This window comes from Callionymus lyra, chromosome 3 (genome assembly GCF_982586985.1).
Source record: "Callionymus lyra chromosome 3, fCalLyr1.hap1.1, whole genome shotgun sequence".
NCBI lineage: Eukaryota > Metazoa > Chordata > Actinopteri > Syngnathiformes > Callionymidae > Callionymus > Callionymus lyra.
The window spans coordinates 37,092,652-37,118,218 of NC_141820.1; the positions used below are offsets into that span (position 1 = coordinate 37,092,652).

The 25,567-nt window shown below is 39.2% G+C and overlaps 3 protein-coding genes across 3 annotated transcripts; 2 read left to right on the forward strand and 1 right to left on the reverse strand.

The window, feature by feature from the left end:
- Positions 1-504: 504 nt before the first annotated feature.
- Positions 505-5,104, forward strand: cdkn1d (cyclin-dependent kinase inhibitor 1D). The gene is made up of 3 exons (XM_087787787.1): positions 505-729; positions 2,438-2,932; positions 3,106-5,104. Exons 2-3 carry the CDS (start codon positions 2,449-2,451, stop codon positions 3,162-3,164), a joined length of 543 nt encoding a protein of 180 aa, XP_087643913.1. The 5' UTR covers positions 505-729; positions 2,438-2,448; the 3' UTR covers positions 3,165-5,104.
- A 1,550-nt stretch (positions 5,105-6,654) lies between these two features.
- slc37a3 (solute carrier family 37 member 3) lies at positions 6,655-12,400 on the reverse strand. Its single transcript, XM_087787788.1, has 14 exons — positions 12,345-12,400; positions 11,112-11,301; positions 10,047-10,161; positions 9,880-9,972; positions 9,564-9,647; positions 9,347-9,492; positions 9,116-9,212; positions 8,611-8,695; positions 8,337-8,539; positions 8,136-8,277; positions 7,884-7,985; positions 7,576-7,775; positions 7,435-7,500; positions 6,655-7,266 (listed from the first exon to the last, which is right to left on the reverse strand). Exons 2-14 carry the CDS (start codon positions 11,186-11,188, stop codon positions 7,174-7,176), a joined length of 1,503 nt encoding a protein of 500 aa, XP_087643914.1. The 5' UTR covers positions 11,189-11,301; positions 12,345-12,400; the 3' UTR covers positions 6,655-7,173.
- Positions 12,401-12,773: 373 nt separating this feature from the next.
- LOC148084669 (DENN domain-containing protein 2A-like) lies at positions 12,774-24,635 on the forward strand. Its single transcript, XM_087785999.1, has 20 exons — positions 12,774-12,852; positions 14,990-15,061; positions 15,456-16,328; positions 16,403-16,488; positions 17,235-17,329; positions 17,397-17,594; positions 17,989-18,082; positions 18,420-18,470; positions 18,550-18,752; positions 19,120-19,229; positions 19,400-19,469; positions 20,386-20,463; positions 20,904-21,044; positions 21,338-21,486; positions 21,548-21,725; positions 21,791-21,832; positions 23,074-23,182; positions 23,245-23,499; positions 24,412-24,498; positions 24,561-24,635. The coding sequence occupies exons 2-20, from the start codon at positions 15,021-15,023 to the stop codon at positions 24,590-24,592; spliced, it is 2,892 nt and encodes a 963-aa protein (XP_087642125.1). The 5' UTR covers positions 12,774-12,852; positions 14,990-15,020; the 3' UTR covers positions 24,593-24,635.
- The last annotated feature ends 932 nt before the right edge of the window (positions 24,636-25,567 follow it).

The window sequence follows — 25,567 nt, forward strand, 5'->3', positions numbered from 1 at the left end:
TTTGTTAGGCAACAGTGACTAGAACACTTCTGAAAGAGGTTATAAGAAATAATTTTTTTTCTGCGATATGTTCATTTTCAACATTTCTCACTATTCTATACTATTATATTATTTTATTTTCTCCGATATGTTCATTTTCAACATTTCTCACTGTTCTATACTATTATATAAGGCAAGTATAGTGCCTTATATAATATATGTTGAGATGGTGGGCGCGTCCCCACAAACAAGGGTGTTACGTCGACAGGAGAATGTGTGTCATAAGACGAAGAGGGAAAATGGCGACCGTTGCTAACATATTTGACCTACTTCTTCAGCTGCTATGACGAGAGCAGCCGACAGGGGGCGCTGCTTCGCGTTCCATCACAACCCTCTCTGTCGCATAAAACACTTCAGTTCAGCCACTCTTTGAAAACTCGCTATAAGTTTCTGTTACTTCATAACACACTGCGTCACTTTCACTGAGCTCTACATTGTGTAAACTGCGATTATTTACGTCTTGACATCGTTCCTATAGAGTTTGACGGGTGTCACATGGTCCCCGCCTCTATACGTCTCATCCTAAACAGAGGGGCCGCGCGGGGACGCCCCTCCCTGCCTACTCTAGGTGTCCACCTCAGACCCTCAGCGTGACTTAACTTCTGACTGTAAGGACTACAGAGCTCAGCCTTCACTCGCAAACACGCGGACACGAAGATTCTTCTTCTCATCTTGGACCAGACGCTGATGGTAAGACATGTCCTGACATGTACTGTCATTACGAAGTTTACATTTTATTTGATGAACTTGTGTTTCTACAAATATACTCATTCTACTGGGGTTTTTCGTGTCTAACACGCCAACAAACGAAAGTGTTTTATGTGTAGTTTGACTTCGTTATGTTGACACCCCGTCTCGCATATCATTGACCCAAATCCTGACTGGATATAAATGCCTCATGAAGTATTAAAAAATAACATGTCAACTGCAATAACAGTTTTTAGCGACTAAACATGATAGTATCGCTACACACACTTTTTTGTTCGCTAATGTAAAAAATAATTCAAATAGGTTAGAATTTTGAATAAAAAATACGAGTGAATGACAATTTGAAACCTGAGCTGCATACCGCGCCCACTTCTCGACGCAAACAACTTTCACTGACTTACAAGTGAACCACTAGGTTTGCGCCGATTAAGTATTCATTATCAACCGCTTTTAAACACATTTGAAATTAATTTCTTATTTTAATTATTATCATTTTCGTGTTGGGAAGTTTTTTAATTTATTTATTTTTAATAATTTTCCAGCTGATATTAACGAGAATTCGGGTTTATTCAGAACAAAACAAATTTGGCATCAAATCCCAGAAAATGTGTCGTACTTAATCTAAATTATATTTAAAATGTTAACGAACATGTGACCAAATATGGTAAAACACTTTGGAGCTGTGAAGCTAACATAATAAGAGCAACATTTGTTTAGAACAGTGTCTACAACTTACATTCTGAGGGATATAGTTTAATTTTAATGTTGCAAACATCGTAACCGCATTTCACTTTCACCCCTGTGTGCCTCAACTTCCTCTACATACGTCACATTTCAAACGAGTACTTTAGTTCATAACCAAGTAAGATCTGACTGTTGCCTTCTAAGAAGAACCAGATTTTTTTTTTTGTCATTTGTGAAAAACATATTAGGTCACATTTTAAATGTTGCCCTAATCACCTATTTTATAATTTATATTCAACTATTTCTACTGACATTTGAAATTCATTCAATACACATTATACACAAATATTTTTTTATGAATGTGTTAAACTGGCGGGATAATATTATTAGATAATATTTATAGTTTTTGAAGCATGTGAGTATTTGGTTTAAGAGTGACGACGGACTTATAACATATTGGAAACACAGCAGCCTCTACACTGGAAATCATTCAGCTTGGAAAAAATGTGAAGTTGGTGAAAGTTTGCGTCTAGTGTATTAGCTGTTAATCACATGTGTCCTGAGGTTGCGTTGTGTTATCAGCTCATTTGTCTGCTCTTTTTACGACAGTAGGTCATTTCTCTGTGGTTTGACAAACAAGATTGGAACCTGTGTGGATCACTGTTAAGTGAACATTTTGGGTTGGGAAAAATTGAGTAGATCCTTAGTAGCCTTCAGCTTCACTCTAAAAGCAGAAGTGGATCGTGACAGGTGGAATTTCAAATTTCTTCTGAGGCCCTGAGATTTATTTGGTGTCAGTCCAGTTACCTGTTAATCATTTAATTATTTAGTCTAGCTTAGTAATTTAGTCTCCATGTGGATCTGATCATAAAAACACAGAGAAGGCAAATGGTCTACAGCTGGTGGGTGATCCTGCAGTCCTGACCTATAAAACCTAGATCACACCTCATAGGAGCGCTGCAGGTGGAAAAAACAGTCCACCTCTAACCTTCTGTTGTGTTTGTAGGGAACAAAGACATGGAAACTCCATCAACACCAACGGCGGTGTCAGCAGACTCGCAGCCCTCCAGCTTTGGGGGTATTGAGGCATTAAGACCGAAGGCGGGACCAGTGCGGAGAAACCTCTTCGGTCCAGTGGACCACCAGCAGCTGCAGGACGACTTCCAGCGGTTGCTCCGCCTGAGTGTGGAAGTGGCCAACAAACGGTGGAACTATGACTTCCAACACGACAGGCCGCAACAAGCTGAAGACAACACCGACATAGAGTGGGAGGAGCTCCGCAGCCCAGAGGTTCCAATGTTTTACCGCAGCTGCTCAACTAGGCCGCTGGTCAAACGCAGAGTCGGGAAGTCCAAGGCCTCCCATTGGACATTGTCTTTCTGTGAGGACTCTGCTGCATCCAGCAGCTCTTCTGGGTCTGGTGATGAGTATATGGAGATCTCCACCAGGACGTACCACCAGATACAACAGGCAGTAAAACGCAGACAGGCTACAATCCCAGGTAGCCACCAGTATACACAACTGACATATTGCTCCTCCATATCACTAGATAACAACTTCTTAACCCTCAATTAACCTCTTGGTTCCACTAGCCATTCATTACAACCTAAAATACTACTAATACTGAAAACACAATCTGGGAGAAAACATGACTGACTCTTTCTTTCTCTCTAGATTTCTTCAAGGTGAAGAAGAGGAAGCTGTTTCATCACAAGGCGTCATCTCGACTGTAGAAGCTCTACTTCTATGTCAAAATGAGTGTGCGTTCACCAGTCTTCCGATGACCTCATGCTGATATTACCCATATCTAATGTACATATGTAGCATTTTCTGACAGCCTGAACACTGGGCTTTAAACAGCCTGAAAATCGGGCAAACACCTTCAAGCTCAACATGGACGCTACCGCTCAACCAGACTTCTAATGGTTTTTGTTCGTAAATATAATTTTCGAGATATTTTTGTGTGAAAAATGAATGCACTCTTACAAGAACTTTGTCGCTCTTGATCTACGAGGTCATATACACAGGCTTAGAATAGCATTGTAAGCATCTCACCCATCTCACTCCCTGTTGCTAAGTTTAATTAGAAGGTGGCCGACAACGAGACCAAAAAAGTCACTCAAATTAGCTTCAGGTCAAAGGTCAGCGGTGGAGGTATTAGCAATGATGTCCCAAGCCCATACTTGTAGCAAATTAGTAAAAATGTTTCTTATTTGACTGTTTATTTATTATTCCTTAAACCAGCTAATGGTGGTACTATTTGAATTCAGATAGAAAAGTGAAGAATACAGTTTGCCATTCATCCCTGAACCATGTTCCAGTTTTGACTCTTAAAGCCATGTTGGCACATGCACACTCCACCGTTGCCACAAACTTTATAGAACAAAAAAACTTTGGAATCTTCTCCCTTGTATTTTAAGCAAAACAGGGTTTTAACATCTTTTTTAGCAATTAATCTGAAGCTTTTAAATGATGTAGCATTTGTCGTCTGTTTGTACGTCTTGTTGGTTTTGAATGTGCCTATTGAAGGGAAGTGTTGAAGTTTCATATTCAGAAATAGCTGGAACATCTTCTTCTACACTGGGCAGTCTTTATCTATAAGTGTTAATGTGCTTGCGTGACTGTGTGGAGGGGTTTACTTTCAACATGGTAGCAACTGAGGAAGTTCAGCTGAAGATAACCATCAGCCATATGGTCAAACTTAGGACATCAGCTACTACAGGCACGTTTATATGGCCTGTTATTTGTTGGTAATTCAAGTTCAATCATTTAAAAAACCCTTGATTACTTCTACCTCATTAAAATGTTAAAACATTTTAAAGAAGAAAAAAAAAATATATATATATATATATATATATATATATATATAACTCAGGTTGTTTCTATTGAAATACAGTACATCCAAAAGAGACCGTTGGAGCTGCAGTTGTGATATTGTGGTAAACGGTTTCATATCAGGTCACTGTCAGTGTGTCACAGATGAGTCATTCACAACATCTAAAAACTCTTCACTACAGTCTCTTTTGGCGATGTGACTGCCTCTGCCAAAGAATCACAGAAGCAGTCGTCTAGAATTATTTTGTCGTGGTCATATGAGGGTTTATTAGAAAACAATTGCTTTATTTCTTTGTCTGAGAAAGAGGCATATGTGTGGCCCTTATATCGGTGTCTGTTTAACATTTATAAGTGGGGAAGTAATTTAAAAAATCCCGCTTGTTTGGTATTACCAACTGTGTTATTTCTAAAACTATATATTTGCACTACTTCAAAACGTTTTTTGACAGCTTAACAGTTTTCTCTTAGAGCTTTGAGTACGTAATACACAAGTTGTTTTTTTGTAATTGGAGAAAAGTGATTTCTGATCCCATTCTTTCTTGCTAGGTTTCTTGCCTTACTTTGTCTAAATATGTTTTGACCTGTCAGAGCTAAATCATTGTATAGTTTATACAGTCTTTATATACATGTACCATAAACTTTATATCCATGTAATTGTAAAGCAATACCATTGTAATTATCTAGGAAAATGATGAGATACTTTTGATAGTTTACGAAGATATTTTTTATGATCAAATTGAGGGGAGTCGGCCTGCTTTTCATGTACTGTCTTCAGATGAATAAACTATAAATGATTTTCGGATCATATAAACCTCCAAAAAGCCTCAAACGTTTTCTTCATCTTAAGGAAAAGCTCCATCTAGCGTAAGAATATTTTACTAAAATCTTTATGAAGTTACGTTTGTAAATGTTAAAGTGAGCTTTTTCAATTAGTAGCACAATCCATCAACGAAGGACGGTGTATGAAGTTTCATTCAGAACATAAACATACAATTGATATAAACGTATATAAAATATATAGGTATAAAAGCTTATAAAACAAAACCACATTTAAGGTAATTTAAATCAATTAAATGTAGTTAAATTTACATTACATATGCATATATATATTGATTCGTAGCAGTTACACTACGGACAAATCATTAAACTCCCTGGATTTAACTTGCGTAGACCATAGAACGAAACGCCATATTTGATGCTTCTTCTCGGGGAACTAATCTTCGCGCCGGCGGGAAAATCACCACCAATGAGAGAGGGCGCACAGACTCCAAAGCATTATGGGTAATGTAGTGCCGCTCCTAAACTGTGGCGCTTAACAAGCGGCGGAAAAGTTCATCATGTTCTTTTATTCATGCTTTAAGCGACGTAAATGAGTTTTTCGGGCAGTTTCTGTCGCTAAAAATGCGAATGTTTTACTTGAAGTTGAATGTGATGAAACAAGGCATGTACCAAATAAACAAAAATAAAGATGGAAAACAGATTTGCTGAGATAGTGGGAGAGATGGTTTAAGGACCCTTAACCACTTAATGGTTAAAATATGAGCTAAAGGGCACAGATCGCGAGGGAAAGTAGAGAGCTTCTCTTGATGGTCACACAATAGATCAAGGGTGTGAATTAAACTTCCTCAGGGGCCACATTATATGAAGTGAAGAACCGATATGTTGTAAAAAATAAAGAGCAAGTAGGAATTTCAGAAAAATATATATCAATATAAAATCAACCTAAACATTGAAATATTGATAAACCTTCAATTAAAAAGAAACAAATTGAAATTAAAAGAAAAATTATAAATATTATCTCAATATTTACGTTTTAAGACATTCTGTGTTCCTTCTGTCATAAGGTGCTCCCATCATTGAATTATTTATTAGTCTTTTTTTTAATATGTTTTGTTTGTATTTATTCGATTGTTTTACATGTATTTATGGATGTTTGTTTGAATGGATGTATTTGTGCTGATGGACAAAATATTTTAGGGTTCACCCTAACCTAGATATCTAATATTGACAGTACTATAACATAAGTTTTGATCTGTTGATTGAAAAGAGAACCAGAATATAACCTGAATCTTCACCTCAGTCCAGGTCCATATGTAAAGATACAATGAGCTAAGGCACAAATCCTTTATTGTTCACCAAGTTTCATTCTTTGCCTCATGGTTGCTGAAGTGAAAAGTTGTCATTGTTTGCTACTGTAACTATCAACACCCTAGCACAGTCGACCGGTTATAAAGCAGGCAAGGTACAGAAGGAACACCCCACACCCAAAGCTCAATGACTCAAAATATATATGAACATTGACTCACTTTTTCAGTAAAGTAAGGCACAGATACACCCGAGATGTAAAGTGTATATTTTGGGTAGAGTATAGAGAAATGAACTTCAACATTTGAAAAAGACGGTTTTATTCAAAAAGTTAAAACACCATGGTGCATATAAATAATAATAAAAACAATAAAATATTTAAATAAGATAATCCCAAAACAGCTAGAGTTCTACTCTTGCTATATATACATTAATTAAAATGATCAGCAAATGTCTTTTTGTATATGATTATTTACAAATTAAAACAACCCAAATTACTTCACTACCTGTGAACTTGATGTGCACATGTAATGTCAAAAAAATTAAAAAATGTGTTCAAGTAAGAAAGTAGTTAATCTAAGTGAATTCTAGTGTAAACATCATGGAAGCGAAATAAGGACAATACTATACATGAAAGAGGAAAATGTTATGTTCTCTTAAACAAGCCAACTATTGCACTAGTTTCATTAAAATAAGACAGAAGAGTGCAAAGAGTGCAAAGTGTAGCTTCCATCGAACGAATCACATTCCTGCTGAACATTACAATCTTTAACAGAGTGCATTAAAAGTAGAATTTAAAATAGTTTGTGGAAACTTATTATGTCACAGCTGTCGTCGCAGAGCTCGTCTGTCCGTCCACATTGAACGCACCTCCTTCAGGATGAGTGGACTGATGAAGACGATGCTGCCACCTGTCTGTCACAGCAGAGAACACAAGTAAATGACGTCACTGTTAGTGTGAAAAATCGCATGTTAGTTGATCTACTTGTAGAATTACTATAAACCGAATCATATGCTAAGGTTAAATATGTAGGAGTGTATACTAGTATTGCTAATTGTTGTGTGGGTGCAATAGTGTGTTACCATGGCAATGAAGAAGTAGAAGACACTCATCCAATTCAGTTTGCTTTTGATTAGAGACACCAAGTACTGAAAAACAATACCAGGGAAACTTAAAGACTTAAAGAGCATTTGAGACGGTCTCTGAGAAGATTGCAAACCCACCTGTCCGGCTGCAGCGCCAATGCTTCCCGTTCCATCCACGATGCCCGTGACTGTAGCCAGAGCCTCCTGGCTGCCCCGGAGAGCCTCCTGACGTCCAAGGTCAGCGGAGATGGCAGAGCTGATCATGTTGGATGGACCGCCAATGAAAAAGCCGGTGACGGCGAGCAGGGCGGAGTTGATCACCTTGTCGTTGGGAGAATCTGTCAGAGAGGTAGGTTTTTAAAAAAAAAAAAAAATTAATCACAGACAAGTGAAAATGTAATCTAATCTCATCTGTGTGCGTGTGCATGCTGCGTGTGTGTACTCACTGCTATATCCCACCAGAGCAACCATGGCCAGCAATAGACTCATTGCCAACACTGGGGTTCGTTTTCCCATTAGGTCTGAGATCAGGCCCTGAAGAGTCCCACCTAACAACAAGGCAAGAGAGCATTCATGACATTCCTACTGCCTCTTGGAGAGGAAGACTTTAGCATTTCAAACATGAGGGCGAGTCAGGAGAGTTGGGGTTTCACATTAGTTGCCCTGATGCGTCATTATTACATTACGTTTCTTCTCACCTACGATCCCGCCAACGTCATACCAGACTGACAGGCGGTCAGACTCTTCCTCCGACCAGTGGAAGTTGTTGTTCAGGTAAAAGGGCAGCCAGAAGAAGAAGGAGTAGTTGACCAGCTTGAGACAGGCGTATGATAGCGAGTACTGCAGACACAAGAGTCGTCAAACGTTGTTGGTCAACTTCAGACGTGAACTGGACTCACAGGAATCACACCAGGAAGACAGAACGCCTGCAGGAAGCCGATGGGTCTCGGGGAATCTTCTGGATGTTGTTCAGGTGGATGAACAGACTGGTAATGTCGGTCGTACACCTCCGACTCATCTTCGTTGTCGCTGATCAGCGGCCTGTTACTGTCAGACTCCGTCTCCACGGGGCTGAGGCTCGTCTCAGACTCCAGACTCATACCTGAACAAGTCACACAGTAGTACCAAGACACAGGCTGAGACTGACTTTTGAGTGGTTCGGTTTTAACTCACCGATTTCCTTTGGGGATGTGAGAAGACCAAAGAATACCACCACTCCTCCTGCAAACTGCACCACTGAGGTCACCAGGAAGGCATACTGAGGCAGAAACAGAATTATAGAAAACATTTATTCACTCTGACACTCGCATAACTGTCAGATAAACTAGGGATTCCTAAGGCAACTTTTACACCCATGACACACTTCATCTTGCCCTAGTGGACACCAGTGGTCGAAGAACAACTTTCTGTCGTCTCAAAAGTGTCAGTGAAAAAGGTAGGTAAATCTGCAGGGGGACAGTTCTTACATCAGTGGAGAACCAGATTGGATTTATCCTCATCTCATGAGGAAGTGTGAAAAAATAAATTAAAAATTACATTTCTTGTCCATCACATTATTGAGAGGATATATTAGCTTGGAATGTTTTTTTTTCTTTTTCTGTTGAATATTGACCATCCATGTAAACCAGGTGATAGGCGTCATGGATCTTGACAGAAGCATTAATGACTGTTCCTTTACCTCATATCCGTACTTGAGTACACTGGATGCCAGAAAAGCTCCCAAGATGTTTCCAACAGAAGCACAGGCGCTCCAGAGCCCAAATATGAAACCTCTCCTGAAGACAACACAGTCTTGTTAGCCTGACTCTGCTTAAATAGCAAAGTGACACGAGTGAATTGACAATAATGACTGAAGCTCAAGGGCTTTTTGATGCTAGCAGAATTCAGCAGCTCTACTGCAAACACTTACCCCGTCTTGCCGAACCAGTTGCCCATGACGGCCACAACACAGGGCCAGACGGCCGACTGCAGCAGACCGTTCAGGATCCAAAGGCCGCAGTACAGGTATATGTTGTAGATGTGAAGCCATTCTGTGAGAGTGCCGAACACAAACTCCTGCAGACACACGGACAGTTTCTTTACTGACAGATAATGAACCTTATTGTCACATGTTTGTGTGGACTCACCACTGCAGCAGAGCCACACAGTCCCACACAGAGGACATAGCGAAGGTTGACTCTGTCTCCGATCAGACCACTCAGGTACAAACCCTGGCACGAGCAGACGTAGATTCATTGTGAGGTCACAAAGTCATTAATTGATCATAGGTATTGAAGTCAATGATTACTTTTATCAGTGATGCTTATCATTTTAGGTTCAAAGTAATCACTAAGCAGATGAGTAACAGACATATAAACATTACAAGCATTTGTATTAACAGTTGGGGGTGTAGTTGATGAGGGGGACATGGAACGTATTTTTTGATAGTTTTTAGCGCCATACCACAGCGTATGAGAAGAGGAAGATGGAGTCCAGGAGTCCCAGGAAAAGTGTGGCTTGTTTCTGATTTTCAAAAAGACTGTTTTCCATCCATGTCTGTGAAAACAACCCCAACACTCTTAAAACTATGTATCAAAGCACCACATCAAGAAGCAGAAAGACAATATCACCTCTGCCGGGGTAAATGCAGGCGAGGACTCGTTTTTAAAGGATGGTGTCCATTGGGCAGTGATGCTGACCTTCACATTACTGAACGTTTTCCTGGATGCGTGCAAAAGCACATAGCTGCAGGAGAGAGACTTGGTCATACACTTATAGGGTCAATGTTTCAGAGGGAAGTGTATATATATATATATATATATATATATATATATACATAGATTACAACCTATTCTGATAAGCAATTCAAATTTGTCTAAATGAAAGAAAAATAAGAAAGGCTCATTAAAACAGACCTTCACAGTCAATGATGCAACATTGATTAAGACTCTGATTCTCTCTAGTTTCCTGCTTTACTCCACGTCATTGTTATCTTTTGAGTGTCTGACCTAGATTAATCCTAAACTACAGACCTTTGAACTGCATAAGTCCCACAGTGTTGATTTAACACTTTTATGGACCTTACCCAGTCTGAATGCAGCCTCCTCTGAGCTGAGGTTTTTTTAGGGAGTATAATTCCATTCTCCCTGTCTCACATTTGTGAGTAAGACACACATGTTTAGAGATATCAAAAATAAAACTTTCAAAACAGGATCATAACAGATTAGACACCTTTTTGAAGAGTGAGTTAAAGGTAGGAAATAACAGGAATGAAGGGTGATTTACCCATTCCGGAGTATAAGCAGGTAACTGGGCCAACATAAAAGGGTGAAAAGAAGAAGGATTACATAAAAGGTGAAACTGGGGATAATTTCAAGAAGCAATATGGGAATTGTATCCGTATCCCCCATTGTCAACACTGTCACAATACAATGTTGTGGCCCTTCCATCTTACAAACTCCTTTTTGATTTGGTTTTATTGTTGAGGAAAAAGTTACTAACAAACAGAAAAAGTAAATTATAAAAAAAATGAACAGTAACAGAAAATATGAACAAGAAAAATAATGCCGAAATGTTACTGCTGCTTCTTTAAGTAGGCAACCAGGAAAAAAGAATGAAAGAAGCAATTAGAAAAAAAAACAATAGAACAAAGGTTACAAAAAAGGTCAGGAGGGAGAAGTGGGAGGGGGGTATACCTAAAGAAGGTGAGGAGGAAGACAGTCAGGTGATGATGGGTGTACTGTGAAAACTGGCCACAGCACGAGGGAGGCATCCCAGGGGTGGACCAAGGAGGAGGAGGTGGTCTGTGAGGTGGACGGGGGCGCCGGACAAAGAGGAGATTCTGCTAAAAGCTGAGGGTGATTCAGCTCTGGTCTTGGACTCAATCTGGCAAGGGAGAAGGAAGAACTAGCTGAAACGACTCAGAGATCACATGACTTTGAGGTGATAATAAAGCTCACGTTCATTGACTTCACTTTCTCATTAGGAAGACCGACGAGAAAAAACGATAACTATAATAACAAACACCTAAACAGTGCTGAAATGAAAAGGTAACCCCACCAAACATTCAGCTAGACTGTAATCGGCCACAGTCATCTGGTATGTTTTCAAAGCCCTGATAAGACATACAGCTTGATTCAATTATTAACAGGATGTGATCAAACCCGTCCTGGATACTTTCCGCTCCTGTGAGAGCAGCACCTACCAGAACCCCTCAGGGGCAGAACTGTGAATACAAGATCTTATTCACCTGTGTCACGGTCTCAATGGGCCCTGTGTCCTGCTCTCAGCACTGCCCTCAATGTATAATCTCCACTTGTTTCTGGTCCAGTTTCAACTCATGTCAGGGGACTCTTATCGAATTTTTCCAGCATGAGTTAAAAATGAACCATTTTCCTACTGATGTCTTATTTGTTGCCATTTTTAACAAACATGACTCTTGTAGAGAGCCACGCGTCATCATGGTGGCACAAGTTTATTCTGGACTACAATAATTAAATCAGATATAACGGCAACCAGAACAGGATAAATGCTGTTATGTAGAGAGAACGACAGTGTATATTGTAAGTAAATTGCAGCCCTGACTACCTGCACTTCAGACAGACACATGCATCGATCATGTTGGAGACAAAACGCAATAACTACAAGCTATGGTTGTGTAAACGCATGCATGACTAAGATAATGCAGAAGGTTTTCAGTCAATACACGGACGTGTGTGATGTTATTTGTACATAAAAATTACATCATTGACCATTTCCGGATAAAATTAATTCTGTAATAAAATGACTGTATTTATCGATGCAGGTCTCGTGTTTAGTATTTCCTACACAGTAGAAGAAGACGTCGAATCAAACCGGCTTCCTGGTTATCTGCCAGTAAACGTATCTTGTTTTTCATGTAAAATTAAAAGTAAAAGGAAGAGTCTTACCTTTCCAGCTCAGGTATATGTTGACCAGCTGCTCACACTTGTTTACTGAGTCCACTGTGATTTCCGCGTTATTGGATACATTCATGAGTTAACTTTGCTGGAAATGTATTTCTGACAGAAGTCAGTTTAGCGCTTAGCTAATTAAATTGAGATGAGTAGGTGTACAAACCCACAAAAGGGCGGTTGTTATTGAAACATCATCATATTTGTGTCAATGTTATTTGCAATTATATATACCGCTATATGACTAATAAGTAAACAAAACGTTTCTATCAGAATAATAATTGGGCAAACTTTAGGCGGACCTAATAGCTTGAACCGCGAATATTGCCACCTGCAGGCCAGGAGTGGGACTACAGCCGACACCGGACAGCCGTTCAGGCTCCACCTGTCACTTGAACATGTCGGAACCAGATGCTCGAACATTTGTGCCGTTTAAACAAGGCGCCAAAATTCACTCTGACCAGTTTATTTTCCGCCTCGACAGCATAGATCCAACAGACGCCTGGTGAGTTTCTCTATTGTTTCAGCAATATTTATGAAGTGGACTGTTTTTGTGAATTTGTGTCAACATTCAATGTCAACTGTGTATAAGTGAAACGTGTAAGCGTGTTTTTTATTTATTTAAAGCCAATATGAATTTAATAAATTGGTAGATATGTGAGACTTAAATTTGTACTTGTAACTGGAAAATCTGAAAATGTTTTTGCAAGTGATTTCTTTGTAGAACTGGGTATTATTAGTGAAGAGCAACTAATGTGTTTATTTAACTGCCTCTTAATTTTATCTTGGACCTCCATTGTACTCATCAATATGTGTCTTTAAACAAAACTCCCGCAATAGTCTTCACTCCTCCTCCAGCCAGCTGTATCCACGCCCCGCTTTGTTTATACAACATGTCCATGAGATGGAAACTTTACGGTTTGGCGAAACGTCTTCCTAGAAACTCTACAGTACATAGTCCAGCTGACTTGCTTTTGAACCTCTTTGATAACCATGACGTGGATGAATGAGAACCTTCATGGACTTTACGGGTTGATGACATGCGGTGACAAACCTCAATTTGTGACCTGACCAATTACAGCAGAGTGGGTGTGGTTATGGTAAACGAGATTTAATCTCCAGAAAAACAAAGTTTTTACAGTAGACGGTGCTTGAGCACATTTACTAATGTTAATATTTCATTAAAAAGAGAGTTTTGTACAAACAGACACATACTGATGAGTACAATAGAGGTCCAAGATCTATTTAAGACACACTTAAATCAACACATTAGTTGCCCTTTAAATTGGTAAGCAGGTTAGTGAGACAATAGTTGGGGAAAGAAGGTTTTTTTGGTCTGGAATTATTTTCAACCCCAAATGAACATAAAACATCTCAGAAATCACCTATTGTGAGACTTACTGTATATTAACAAAACGCCTATCAACAATAGCTAAGAGGTGACACAGGGCCCAGGGAGTGCTATGAATTCAAGGTGATGCTCTGCTTGTTAGCTGTTTTGATACATTTGTAAAGTCAATTGTTACGAAGGAACACGGAAAGTGACTTGAAAGGAGGGACAGGACAAGGGGAGTGGGCTCTAGGATGAGCAAGGAGAAAGAAAATGAATAAATAGGCAAAGAGGGAGGACACACTGGATGACAGAGGAGCTTCAGCGTTTTACACTGTAGATTAAGTTGGAAGTTAAACATTTATTTTAAGACTTGAATGCATCACAGCATACTAGACCTCATGGATCCTGTCGGTGCAGTATTTTTGGAAGCATGTTCGGGGTTCATACAGAAAACTGTGCAACTGCCTAGGGTAAGAATGAAACGCATATTAAGAAAATATATATGGCGTGTTAAAATCTAACTTTGTTTAACTTAAAGAATGTGGTTATTTATGGTAAACTGGCCTGCTAATAATTGGCAAAACAAAACCAAAATGCAATGAAAACAATTCTGCAGTTATGAATGCAACATTGAATCCAACTCTAAACTTGTTGTTGTTGATGATGGTAGTCTAAAATGGAACTATATCTTAATGTTTACCTACTAAAACACTCATTTGTTTACAATCTAAATGTTATTTGTTTTAATCATATCTGGCGGCAAAATTACTGTACCTTCGTCTGTATACTATATCTGACAAAAAAGGTAAACATTTTTTATTATACAGCTATAAAAAAAACACAAACAATTGTTTCCATTGTTAGTCCATTAGTCCAAGTCAGGCTGTCATATTCTCCCCCACATTAGTGTTTAAGGGTAACAATCATGTCTAAATTCTGTTTAAAAGTCCCATATAAAGACAGCATTGACTTTTTCTCTTTGATTCACAGAACAAATCTTATTAATGGGAAACTTCCCAATGTTATCTTTGAGTTCATTGAACTCAGGGAGTTGATGAAGTGTTGCTCATTTGTGAGTATCATACTTGAGGAGTCATTTGATGAAGCGCTCCCTAAAGGCTAGCGTCAGTAAAGAACCCAAGGGAGCTTCTGCTCTGGCGTGAGACCATGAGTCGTCCCAGCTGGGTCTTAAATACCACACATAGATAGATGAGCTGCTAGGCTAAAGTGTTGACCCGGAATCCATCCTTCCAGAAAGCATAAATTAAAAATGCCTTCCCACTTCTCACATTAGATCCTTCTCTTTCAGTTTACCTGTAGTTGTGGAGGCGATCCTCAAAATGTCAAACAAACCGGGCAGCATCTACCTTTGCATTGACAGGTAAGTCACTGAACTCACTGAATGATGTTGAAGTAAATGTTTTTCTGACTATTTAATAAACATGATCTTAGTATAACACCAAGTACTACAGAATAATTCAATATAATGCTAATAATTCTGGCTCTTGATAAATCATTTCCCTTGCTTTACCTCCAGTGTGATTCTTAGTTTCTGATTTCCTGGTTTATTTATCAGAACATTACAGTTTGATGAAAGAGGCTTGGTTCCAAGAATGTGTTTATTTAGCTAAGCTCATGAGAAGAAGATTCTCGGTCATAGGCCGGCACTCTGGCATCTTGTTCGGATTTTCTCACTGTCGCCTGGGACGGGTCTTTGCACGAGCGGCCCAGGTGTGGGATTTTTCCTTTATGTTTTTTTGGTTTGTGTATTTTAGGTCCAAGAAAGTGTATAAAGAAAGTGGTGTCCATAAATCTGAAGTGGAGCTTATAGGAGTCCAGCAGAGGAATAAGAAACTTCACCTGTCTCCCTTGGATAATAACTGTCATCCACAATTTCATATAATGGCACATAGAAGCCAGAACTTAAGCTCACTTCCACGATCCAACATCAAGGATAAAATTTCCCTTTGGGAGGAAAAGGAAGCAGCTCCAGGATCGTCAAGTGCACTAGCAAAAGGATCCAATGTCCAGAGAGTTACTCCGAATGAGGAGCCTGAGAAGGAGAATGTAGGACGACTGGATTCTCTGCCTCACTCCCCAATTGAGTCTGTACAGCAACGGGAGAAACTTCAGGCCATGAATCAAGGGGAAAATGTTGAGAGAACCACAAGTTCTCTACCAGCAACATCAAATATCGAAGCATGTAGAAGAAATGTTGACAAAAAAAACTCTGACCAGTTCGACCAGGGCAAGAGAGCGGTTTTCAGTCTCTTTAAAAAGCTGGAGTCTATGGGAGAAAACTTTGGAAAGACTCCGGCAGAACTCGGGAATTACTTCTGCCCACCCAGCAAGGACAAACATTTGGAACATAGAGTGAAGGAAGGTGAAGGTCCTTGTGCTCCGGTGATCAGAGAGGTGATGCAGCAGGTGGAGAATGTGTATACCGAGCCAGGTTCTCCACCCATCAATCCGCTACCCAAACCAAAACGAAGCTTTGAGCATCCAGCTGCTGCCCAGGTGAAAAGTGTTAGCGGAGGACAGAGGAACCTCCCTCCTCTTCCTCTGACCTCCAGTCCACCGTTTGCAGCAAAACCTCCTCATGGCATCTACGGGAGGACCCGTGCCGAAAAACTCAGAAACACAGAGAGGTGAGTCTGAAGATTGACCTCTCAACGTAATCCCTAAATTTGAGTTTGAATTCATTTTGAGTTCACTTTCAAAGGAGAACCATTGAGATCGAGGACTTTCCAAAGAGTCGTCTCATCACACCTTCCCTCTCTCAAGAACATCACTATGAAGACATCCTAGGTCAGTAGACTTATTTGCTTCCTTTGCTCTCAACTCCAATTCAAACAAGTTAAAACCGTCTTTGTTTACGAGAGTCAGGTTTACCCTCATACACGACTCTTTCACTTTCCTGTCTCCAAGGCAATTCCAGGTGATGGCTTGCTGTAGAACAGTTTCATATTCTTGAAGAAAATATACCAAACATCAGTAATGAACACCAACACGTACCTTAACTAATGGACATTCTTGCAAGTGAAGCATGCAGTGTCTTTCCGACGTCTATTGCCCAGTGTTGTACGTTATATTTCTGTCGTGTAGATAATCCTTAATTGTATCTAAACAGAGACCAACAAATGCTTGTGGGAATCCGGCTGAACAAAAATGACTGATCTTCTATTGTCCGATCAAATAATTTCACCCCTAGAATCCTCTTTGAAACCCGGACATAGTTGTGGCCTTCTTCCGGATCTTCTTTTGAATATTCATAGGACTTACTTTTGTCTACAAAATACATATGTACATACTGTTTGTTAAATCTGGTTTAATAGCATTGCATCAGCATTCCATTTGGCAACATCCTACAGGTGTTCCCTTGGTAACTTTGGTCAGTCCTCTAGTCTCTAAGGTTTCACCGCTAACAATATATAAGGAAATTAGGGTAAGAATATTTTTAATAAATTGTTAATAATTACTAAGTATCTTAGTGGATTCTGACAAAAGGAATCTGCACACTGTTTTTAAAAGAAAGAAACTTATTTTGTCTGCAGACTCTTCACGAGAAAATCCCTATGAAGACGTTGAATTGGAAAGCCGGTGTTCCCAGCAGTCCCTGCCCTCCTCACCCGGCACTGACACTAACAAGGTTCATTACTGTTTTGTAAACTTTCGCTAACTTAAAAATAAATCACTGAAAACCGTCTCTCGTTCAGACATCCAGGCCTGGTTTCTTCAGACAGAGTTCAAGTCGCAGTTTAAAACTGTTTGAGTCGAGGAGAACCACCGCAAATAGCAGAACAGGAATCTCATCTCCACCGCAGATCAGTCCTCCATCCACGCCTACCGAGCCTGAACACGTTACCTGGTCACAAGGAGAGTCTTGCAGCCGAACCTGTCGCAGGATACCCACGGTGCATAGAATCATTCTCCTTATTCGTTTGCATATCACATCTGAAACCTAACTTCAGATCCCTTCAATCTATACTTAGTGTCTTAAAGATACGATGACACATTAGTCACCACAGTCAGAAGAAAGTTGATTTACTTACCTTTATTGATTCGATTGCATGCTGTGTTTTATGAAGTCTACTTTTCCGGTGCTAGTTCTTACTGAAACTGGGCACACAAAAGCTAAACATTCGTAAATGAAGATGAAAAGACAGCTCCTTAAAATGGTTCTTGGGATGCCAGAAAAGGACAAAGATAAAAAACACGGATTAAAATAACAAGGACTGTTTTCTTTGGTCATTGTATTTAATGGGATTGTTTCAATCTTTACCATTGCATGGTTGTTTTGTGGGAAAGCTGGTACTAAGGATCAACAGTATCTTTGAAGCTCGGATTGGGAAGAAACATCTTCGTCGGATTTATCATTATGCCGAATCAAGCTCTGGACGAGGTAAATCCACCACTGGCTGCTGATGCAACACATTTATTTTAGTATCAAAGTGAGAAAAGAGGCCTAGAAAACAGAGGCCAGCTCACCTGAAAAACAAATGTAGCCAACACATGACACATAAATGTTTCACATTTTGAACTAAATTTGATCGCATTTTATCACTTATCATTGGATTTTTACTGTCAAATTTATAATTTCATCAAGAAAAAAAAAATGTATGAACATTTTGACAATTCTTCTAATATACTTAGTCATTCTTCAAGTTCTTTTGCTTTTATCTTGTTAAATGAACCACGATTTAAAAAAGACTATAGATGTCATTGTTCCATTTATGCAGTTACAGACGACAACAGTGACTCTGAAAGTGAAGTGGAAGAACGATCCAGAGGTACAAAACTGTCCATTTTGTTAAATCGCTCGTGCTGATGTTCCCCCTCATATCATATCCATATCCTTTTATCTTCCAGCTCATCATCGGCGCCTGACATCAGTCCGCTCAGCTCTGACCCGTCCCAGCAGAACTAGAATCCCCTTGAACAACAGAACTGGTTCTTTGGATCCAGAGCGCCATCAGCGGCAGCTCTTTGAGTACTTTCTGGTCGTCTCGCTGCAGAAATCAAATACTGGCGGTCATTTTCTCCCGGAAGTTACTCAGCAGTTCCCTCTTAAGGTGAGGAGGAAGTCCAAGTCTTCTGCACCCCTCTGCTTTTATTGGTTACAGCAGCTTTGACTTACTTGACTCAGGCCACCTCAGGGTGCTTTGTGCAGACAAGTGGTTCTGTTGGCTTGGTCAGATATAAATCAGCTCCTCTAATTCTCAAACCTTTATTGTCAGTTGAGGATATAGATCAGATCCCTTCTCACAAAGAATAACGATTTTAAAGACGTTTTATGTCTTCTAGTTAACCTGATAAAATATTGGTATTCACCAAGGAAAAACTGAAAGGGGTTCCTGAAGAGAAGGAATCTATAATGTAGCAGATACATGTAGAAACATCTTCCTAAAGCTTGTGACACTGGAGTTCTTCTGTGTGTAGCTCGAACGCAGCTTCAAGTTCATGAGGGAAACGGAAGACCAGCTGAGAATCATTCCTCAGTTCTGCTTCCCTGACGCCAAAGACTGGAAACCCCTGGAGAGCTACCCGAGGTGAGGTCACATGTCATCCACAGCCCGAGGACATTGTGTCATTAAAGTTTTATTAATGCCCCAAAATGGTTTTGCAGCAAGCAATAGACAATTTTTGTCTCATTTTAACTGGGAAAAACTTTCACTCCGATGACCAAATGATGTCTGTTTGTCTTGGCTCATCTGCACAGTGAGATGTTCTCGTTTGTTTTGACCGGAGAGGACGGGAGCCGGAGGTTCGGATACTGCCGCCGCTTGCTGGTAAATAAAAACCCAGATGAGTGCTACTGAACAGGAAGTGGCTACATACCATGACAACGGCTGAGTAAATATCTGTGCCAAAATAGTCGCTGTGCCTGTGGGAACCTTCTCTGGGTCTGGCAGGAAGTGTGTGACTGGGAAAGTGTGTATTATGTATATGTTTGGTTTCACAAAGATGACCGGATGACGTGTGGAATTTGTTATTTCTCATTCGTTACCTCTGACTTTTTGGGGGACTATCATCTTGTCTTATCCCGGTGATGAAGTATTTGTTTCCTTTGACCAAAATCTTCTGATAACTCAAATAAATATAAATTGATAAATTTTATCATTATTGATTTTTTGTTCACTAAGTACCTACTTTTCAGTGGCTGAATATTTATTTAAAAGTTATTTTTAGAATTTATTTTAAACAATATTTATAAATAATATGTTTAACCAAGACAGAGAAAAATGCTGAATCAACTCTGACACTTTTCTATACATTGAAACATAAAAAAAAAAATCTTTGCAACCCCTTTTAATATTGCAATGTCAGGATTCAATAGCCATAGCCATAATAAAAGTGATTCTAGCAGCTTGTTTTCTTCAATTTGTTGTTGATTTAAAGGTTTGAACTAAAGGTTGAAAATAACGGTAAGAAAAAAAATACTGTATCAGCCCAAGAGTTTAATTTCAGAACTGTGGCTTCTAGATATATATATATTTTTTCTTGATAATAACACTTACATTCTTACATCAATAGCTATGACATTATATTTACAAAAACAATGCTTTTTGTTAGTCACATGATACACTGAGTCATTACTTATGGGTCAATAACCATAACTTAAAATAACTATGACAGTATTATTGGCAATTTGGTTGCTATGAACAATGTTTTCTATTAGTATTTAATTTTGGAAATGTTTTCTAGCCAAGTGGAAAAGGGAAGCGTCTTCCAGAAGTCTACTGCATCGTCAGTCACCTGGGTTGTTTCAACCTCTTCTCAAAGGTGAATGTCACAAACACATGGTCACAAAGTATAAAAGTAACAAACGCATTTAATTTGCTTATTAAATGGTTGTTTTAATTTTTCCATCTTAACTATATATTCAAAGCTATAGAAATGATAACAACAAGTGTAATAATCTTTATTTCTTAACCATCTGACCTAAGAATATCATCTAATGGGTGCAAGTGGCTTGCGGGCCACAAGTTTGAGAACTCCTGATCTAGACAGAAACAAACATGGTTCTCCTTCATTTCTATACTTTTATTAATTTTACAGTTTCGGATTCTCTGATTTATTGTTGTTCTATTGCAAAAGAAGATATTTATTTTGAACATACGACGTGAATATTTTACAGTTACACATATTTTACAGTGAACGAAGAGGTTTATTGATAAACAGTTTTCTGTTGCTACCAAATGTCCTGTTTGTCGTGGCTGCAGATTCTTGACGAGGTGGAGAGACGACGAGCTCTCTCTCCGGCTCTGGTGCAGCCGTTCATGAGGGCCATCATGGAGGCCCAATTTCCTGCTCCGGGAAGAACCATCACCATCAAAACCTTCCTCCCCGGGTCTGGCACAGAGGTCTGTTATGCAACACCTCAACATGACAAAGTTAATCTTTATTAATTCAATTTTTATGGCGCTTAATCCCTTACGGAGGTTGTGAGGGGGGCTGCAGCCTATTCCAGTTTTTTTGGGGCAAGAGGCGGGGGACACCCTGGACAGGACGCCAGTCTGTCACAGGGCACACAAACAATCACACATACACTCATAACTACGAACAATCTCTGTGAATTTAAAATAAAACGTTTCTACGTCAATTGATTTGGTGTGTTATACAGTAATAATGTTCCATACTTTCTCTGTGTGTCCAGGCACTGGAGCTGTGCCGACCTTCAGACTCTCGACTCGAACACGTGGACTTCGAGTGTCTCTTCTCTTGTCTGAGTCTGCGTCTGCTACTGCGGGTCTTTGGTTCTCTGCTGCTGGAGCGAAGAGTCATCTTCACCGCCGACAAGCTCAGGTGAGACCTCTCCAGCTCAGGCGGGTCATGTGACCTGACTCGGTGTGACTGTTTCCACCAGCACGCTGTCCCAGTGCTGCCATGCCATGGTGGCGCTGCTCTACCCTTTCGTGTGGCAGCACACGTACATACCACTGCTGCCCTCCGCCATGTTGGACATCGTCTGCACACCAACGCCCTTCATTGTGGGTGTGCTGTCGAGCTCGCTGCCTCAGCTGAGCGAGTTGCCACTGGAAGAGGTGAGAGGTCACTGACCTTTTTATGATCATCTCAACTGACTCACCACGTGTCTTTGACCCACAAGGTTCTGGTGGTGGACCTGGGTAACTCCAAGTTTCTGCGACAGGTCAGTTCTGCAGTTGCTCTCTTAGTTTGAATTGTATTCGATACTTTTAACTTTTAATCTCTGATTTAGATTTTAACTCTTACATCTCATTTTTTCTGCTTTTGACTTTACTTTTGAATTTTGATATAAACTCATATTTGTGATGTTTCATCTTAGTCTCCCTTTTAATTGTTTTTCTCTAGTTTATTTTATTTTTTTATTATAATGTTTGTGATTTAAAATTTCCTTTAATAATTTTTCTCTTTTTTTGTCCAGACTTTTGTCTGGACATCATTTTTTTTATTTTTTTTATTACTCTTTATTTAACATTTTTGCAGACAGAAAGAACCAAAACTAAAATAAAATAAACATTTAAAAAAACAACAACACAGAAAAAAAGTCAAAATACGGTCAGGCAGAGTTATTTGTAACTGAATTTAGAATTTTCATGCTCTTTTTTTTTACTTACTTATATTTTTATAATTTTATTATTAAATTAATTTTATTTTGCTTCAAAATTTTCTTTTCTTCTATTTATTTTGTAATTGTTTTATATATGTTTTAGAGCATTTGTAATATATTTCTAGCTTAGAAAATAGTAATCACATTGGCAGTTAGAATTTTAATTAAGTTAGACATCGTTTTGTCATTGTCATTATTCTCAACTCTAAGTTAAAGTGTGTTTGCTCGATTCACATGTAGATTTGTGTTGATGTGTCCCAGCATGCACTACAGGGTCAAAAAGTTACCCTAATTTTGGAACAATTTTTGTTTATTTTTAGAATTTATTTTTGTGTAAATGCCAACTAATGATTTCTTCAATTATGCTTTTTCTCCCCAAACTAATTTCAAACTAATCTTCAAACTATTTTTTTCCAAGTATTAAATATTCAATTTTGAATGATACATTTAGTGAAGAGCAAACACTATGTGATATTTCTGTACAACATTAGTGACCAAGCATCCATTTTTCCGTCTTCAAGCTAAAAAATGCTTCTCCAGATTTTCATTTTAAACTGTGTGTCTTTTTATATCTTGTCTTGACCACTTATATCTTCACTCTCACTGCATAATGACACTTTAATACCATCATTTACAATTTTTCATCTCTGAGTTGATTAATGATTTTCACACAGTCTCGACCCTTAATGTTTTAATCTCTCAGCCGTTTATCTCTTTACATGTTTGGACTTTTGATCTGTAAGATTTAATGCAACATTTTTTAGTTTTGACTTTAAGATTTTCCTCTCTTTGATTCCCAGCTTGACGATGAAGATTCCATCCTGCCCTCGAAACTCCAGTCGGCTCTGGAGAATGTTCTGGAGAGACGTAGAGAACTGGCCACAGAGAGAGGAGGTGATGTCACTGAAGGTCTGACTTTAGAAAATTCTCTCAAGATATATCGATATTGAACCTGTCTATTATTTTTTCAGATACAGTTGTGTCAGAGTCATTTGTGCGGTTCTTTGTGGAGCTGGTGGGTCACTACCCGCTCTTCTTCTACAACGAGCGTGAAGACGGCTACTCCTCCTCGTCCTCTTGCTCCGGCGCCTGCTCCTTCCAGCGCGGTGGTTTCAGGAAAGCGATTCCGTCCAAAAGCCTCCGGCGCTTCCTGGAGGTGTTCATGGAGACACAGATGTTTGGCTGGTTCATCCAGGAGCGTGAGCTGCTCCGCCGCGCACTGAGAGGTGAAAGTTTCTATCTTTACTATTATTGTTGTTGTTGTTGTATTTTACTTTGACCCAATATATTTTTAGTTAAGTTTATAACTCAATTATGACTTTTAAACAAGAAAGAGCTGTCTCGCCTGCGGTTGATTCAGAACTCTGCAGCAAGAATTCTGACCTGCTCTTGTAGAAGAACTCACATTTCTCCAATCCTTAAACTCTTCACTGGCTGCTGTTTCTTTCCGGATCAACTTTAAAATTCTGGTTCTTACTTTCAGAGCTATTCATGGTCAGGCTCCTCCTTACATCAGTGATCTGATCAATCTGGAACGATCTTCCTCTCTCTCTTCGCTTTATGGATCTACTGACTCCTTCAAGAAACGGCTTAAGACATTTTTATTCGTGCAGGCTTTTCCTTGATTTTCTGAGACTCTTGTGTTTGTCTCTGTGTTGTCTAAGTATTTATTTTATTGGGTATTGTTTTTTATTGTTGAAGCCCTTTGTGACCCTGAAAAGCGCTCTATAAATACTTACTTACTTCATATATCTACATTTAAAATGTATATATTTATTTTCTTCATTTTTATGTTTTTTTTTCAAATCTTTATCTTTGTCTATACACTTTGCTAATTATTTTAAATATGTATTTTAATCTAATTTATTTAAATCATTACAACATACCCCTGAGTTAAAGTTTATGTTTAATAATTTGACTGCCTGTCTCACCACTATTGTTTTCCTCTTCACATTTGCATCTCATGATCTCATCATTTTATCTCAGGGTTTTGTCTTTTTTAGTTTGACGTTAGAAGATGCATGCTACTGTGTCTTGCTACTAGGAACACGTCATTGTTTGCCATCATGAATGAAGCACTTTCATTTATATTTTGGGCTGAAATGTAGTTTAACATTTATTTTCTCCACTTGTGTCAGGTCTGTTTGAGGTCAGAGTTCACGAGTACTTGGACTCCATCCAGGACAACGAGCACCGGCGGGTCAATCGGTTCCTCAGAGGTTTAGGTGAGAAGCTCCGACAAAACTCATGTGGAATCATCTCAAATCTAAATTCAATTATTTTCCAGGAAACAGAATGAAGTTCCTGTCCAAGAAATGAATACCAAGAACAACTCTTCACGTCAGAATAAAACATGAATTATGAACTTTTAATTTTCACACTATGAGTTGTTCTGTCTTCTTCGTGCATGAGGAGAGGAGAAATAAACCATGTTGACCTTTTAAGAACCCAAAACTACTGATGTAACAAGACATGCATAGAGGAAGAGGGGGCGTGTCCAAACTGAAATTTGAATTGAGGTTAATAAGATTATCAGGGACCAAAGACAAATGTAGCCTCATATCCACTAAGTTGCTGCCTTGTTATGTGATAAGACAAGTGGACAGTGAAGGGCATTAGTAAAAATACCAGTGGATCGAAACACCAGCTGCTGGTTGACAGAACATTTGGCTGTGACTGCAGACAGATCAACACGTGCCCTGCCTTGATTCACTAGAAACCCTTAATAGACTTAATAAAACTTCCTGCGATGTCTAAAACTGTTACACGGACCTTCATTGCAAATGATATGAGGCAATTGAACGCCAACCTTAGAGCCAACCTCTGTCTAATTGCACCAGTCTCCATCAAACATTGCATATATCATGGAAATACTCTGTTCCCACGTTTGTTCAGCAAAGGCCAGATACTCAACAGGACTAGCTACAGATACCAACTATGAAACAGGACCAACATCCAGCCGTACTTCAAGAGTGAGTGATCCAATCTACCAGGATCTCCATCGGTGACAGGAATGTCGTTCAGGTTGGGAAAATGTGTCAGAAATTTGACAAAAAGAGTAAAGGTCATCCATACATTACACTTCCAAGGCAGAGTTGTGGAGGTGGCAGCGACAAATACCTTGACATACCACAGGCAACCATGAAGGCAAGGGCTAAATATACCATAGTGAGTAAGGCGAGTTTTAAAGAGTCTTCTCAAAGGCAGAAACAAGGTATAAGCATTAACCAGCGTACCAGTTATCAGATTCAAAGAAGGACACAGAGGGTATTATAGACACTATCCAAGGGGAAA

Bases quoted from the DNA above. Each gene is read 5' to 3' on its own strand.
- slc37a3 (XM_087787788.1), bottom strand. From the start codon at position 11,188: ATGCCTCCCTCGTGCTGTGGCCAGTTTTCACAGTACACCCATCATCAC. The intron at 9,973-10,046 runs GTGATATTGTCT...TTGTTTTCACAG, and splicing joins CTGCATTTACCCCGGCAGAG to ACATGGATGGAAAACAGTCT. The intron at 9,213-9,346 runs GTAAGTGTTTGC...TGTTGTCTTCAG, and splicing joins AACTGGTTCGGCAAGACGGG to GAGAGGTTTCATATTTGGGC.
- cdkn1d (XM_087787787.1), top strand. From the start codon at position 2,449: ATGGAAACTCCATCAACACCAACGGCGGTGTCAGCAGACTCGCAGCCC. The intron at 2,933-3,105 runs GTAGCCACCAGT...CTTTCTCTCTAG, and splicing joins CAGACAGGCTACAATCCCAG to ATTTCTTCAAGGTGAAGAAG.
- LOC148084669 (XM_087785999.1), top strand. From the start codon at position 15,021: ATGTCAAACAAACCGGGCAGCATCTACCTTTGCATTGACAG. The intron at 16,329-16,402 runs GTGAGTCTGAAG...TCACTTTCAAAG, and splicing joins AAACTCAGAAACACAGAGAG to GAGAACCATTGAGATCGAGG. The intron at 17,330-17,396 runs GTTCATTACTGT...TCTCTCGTTCAG, and splicing joins CCGGCACTGACACTAACAAG to ACATCCAGGCCTGGTTTCTT.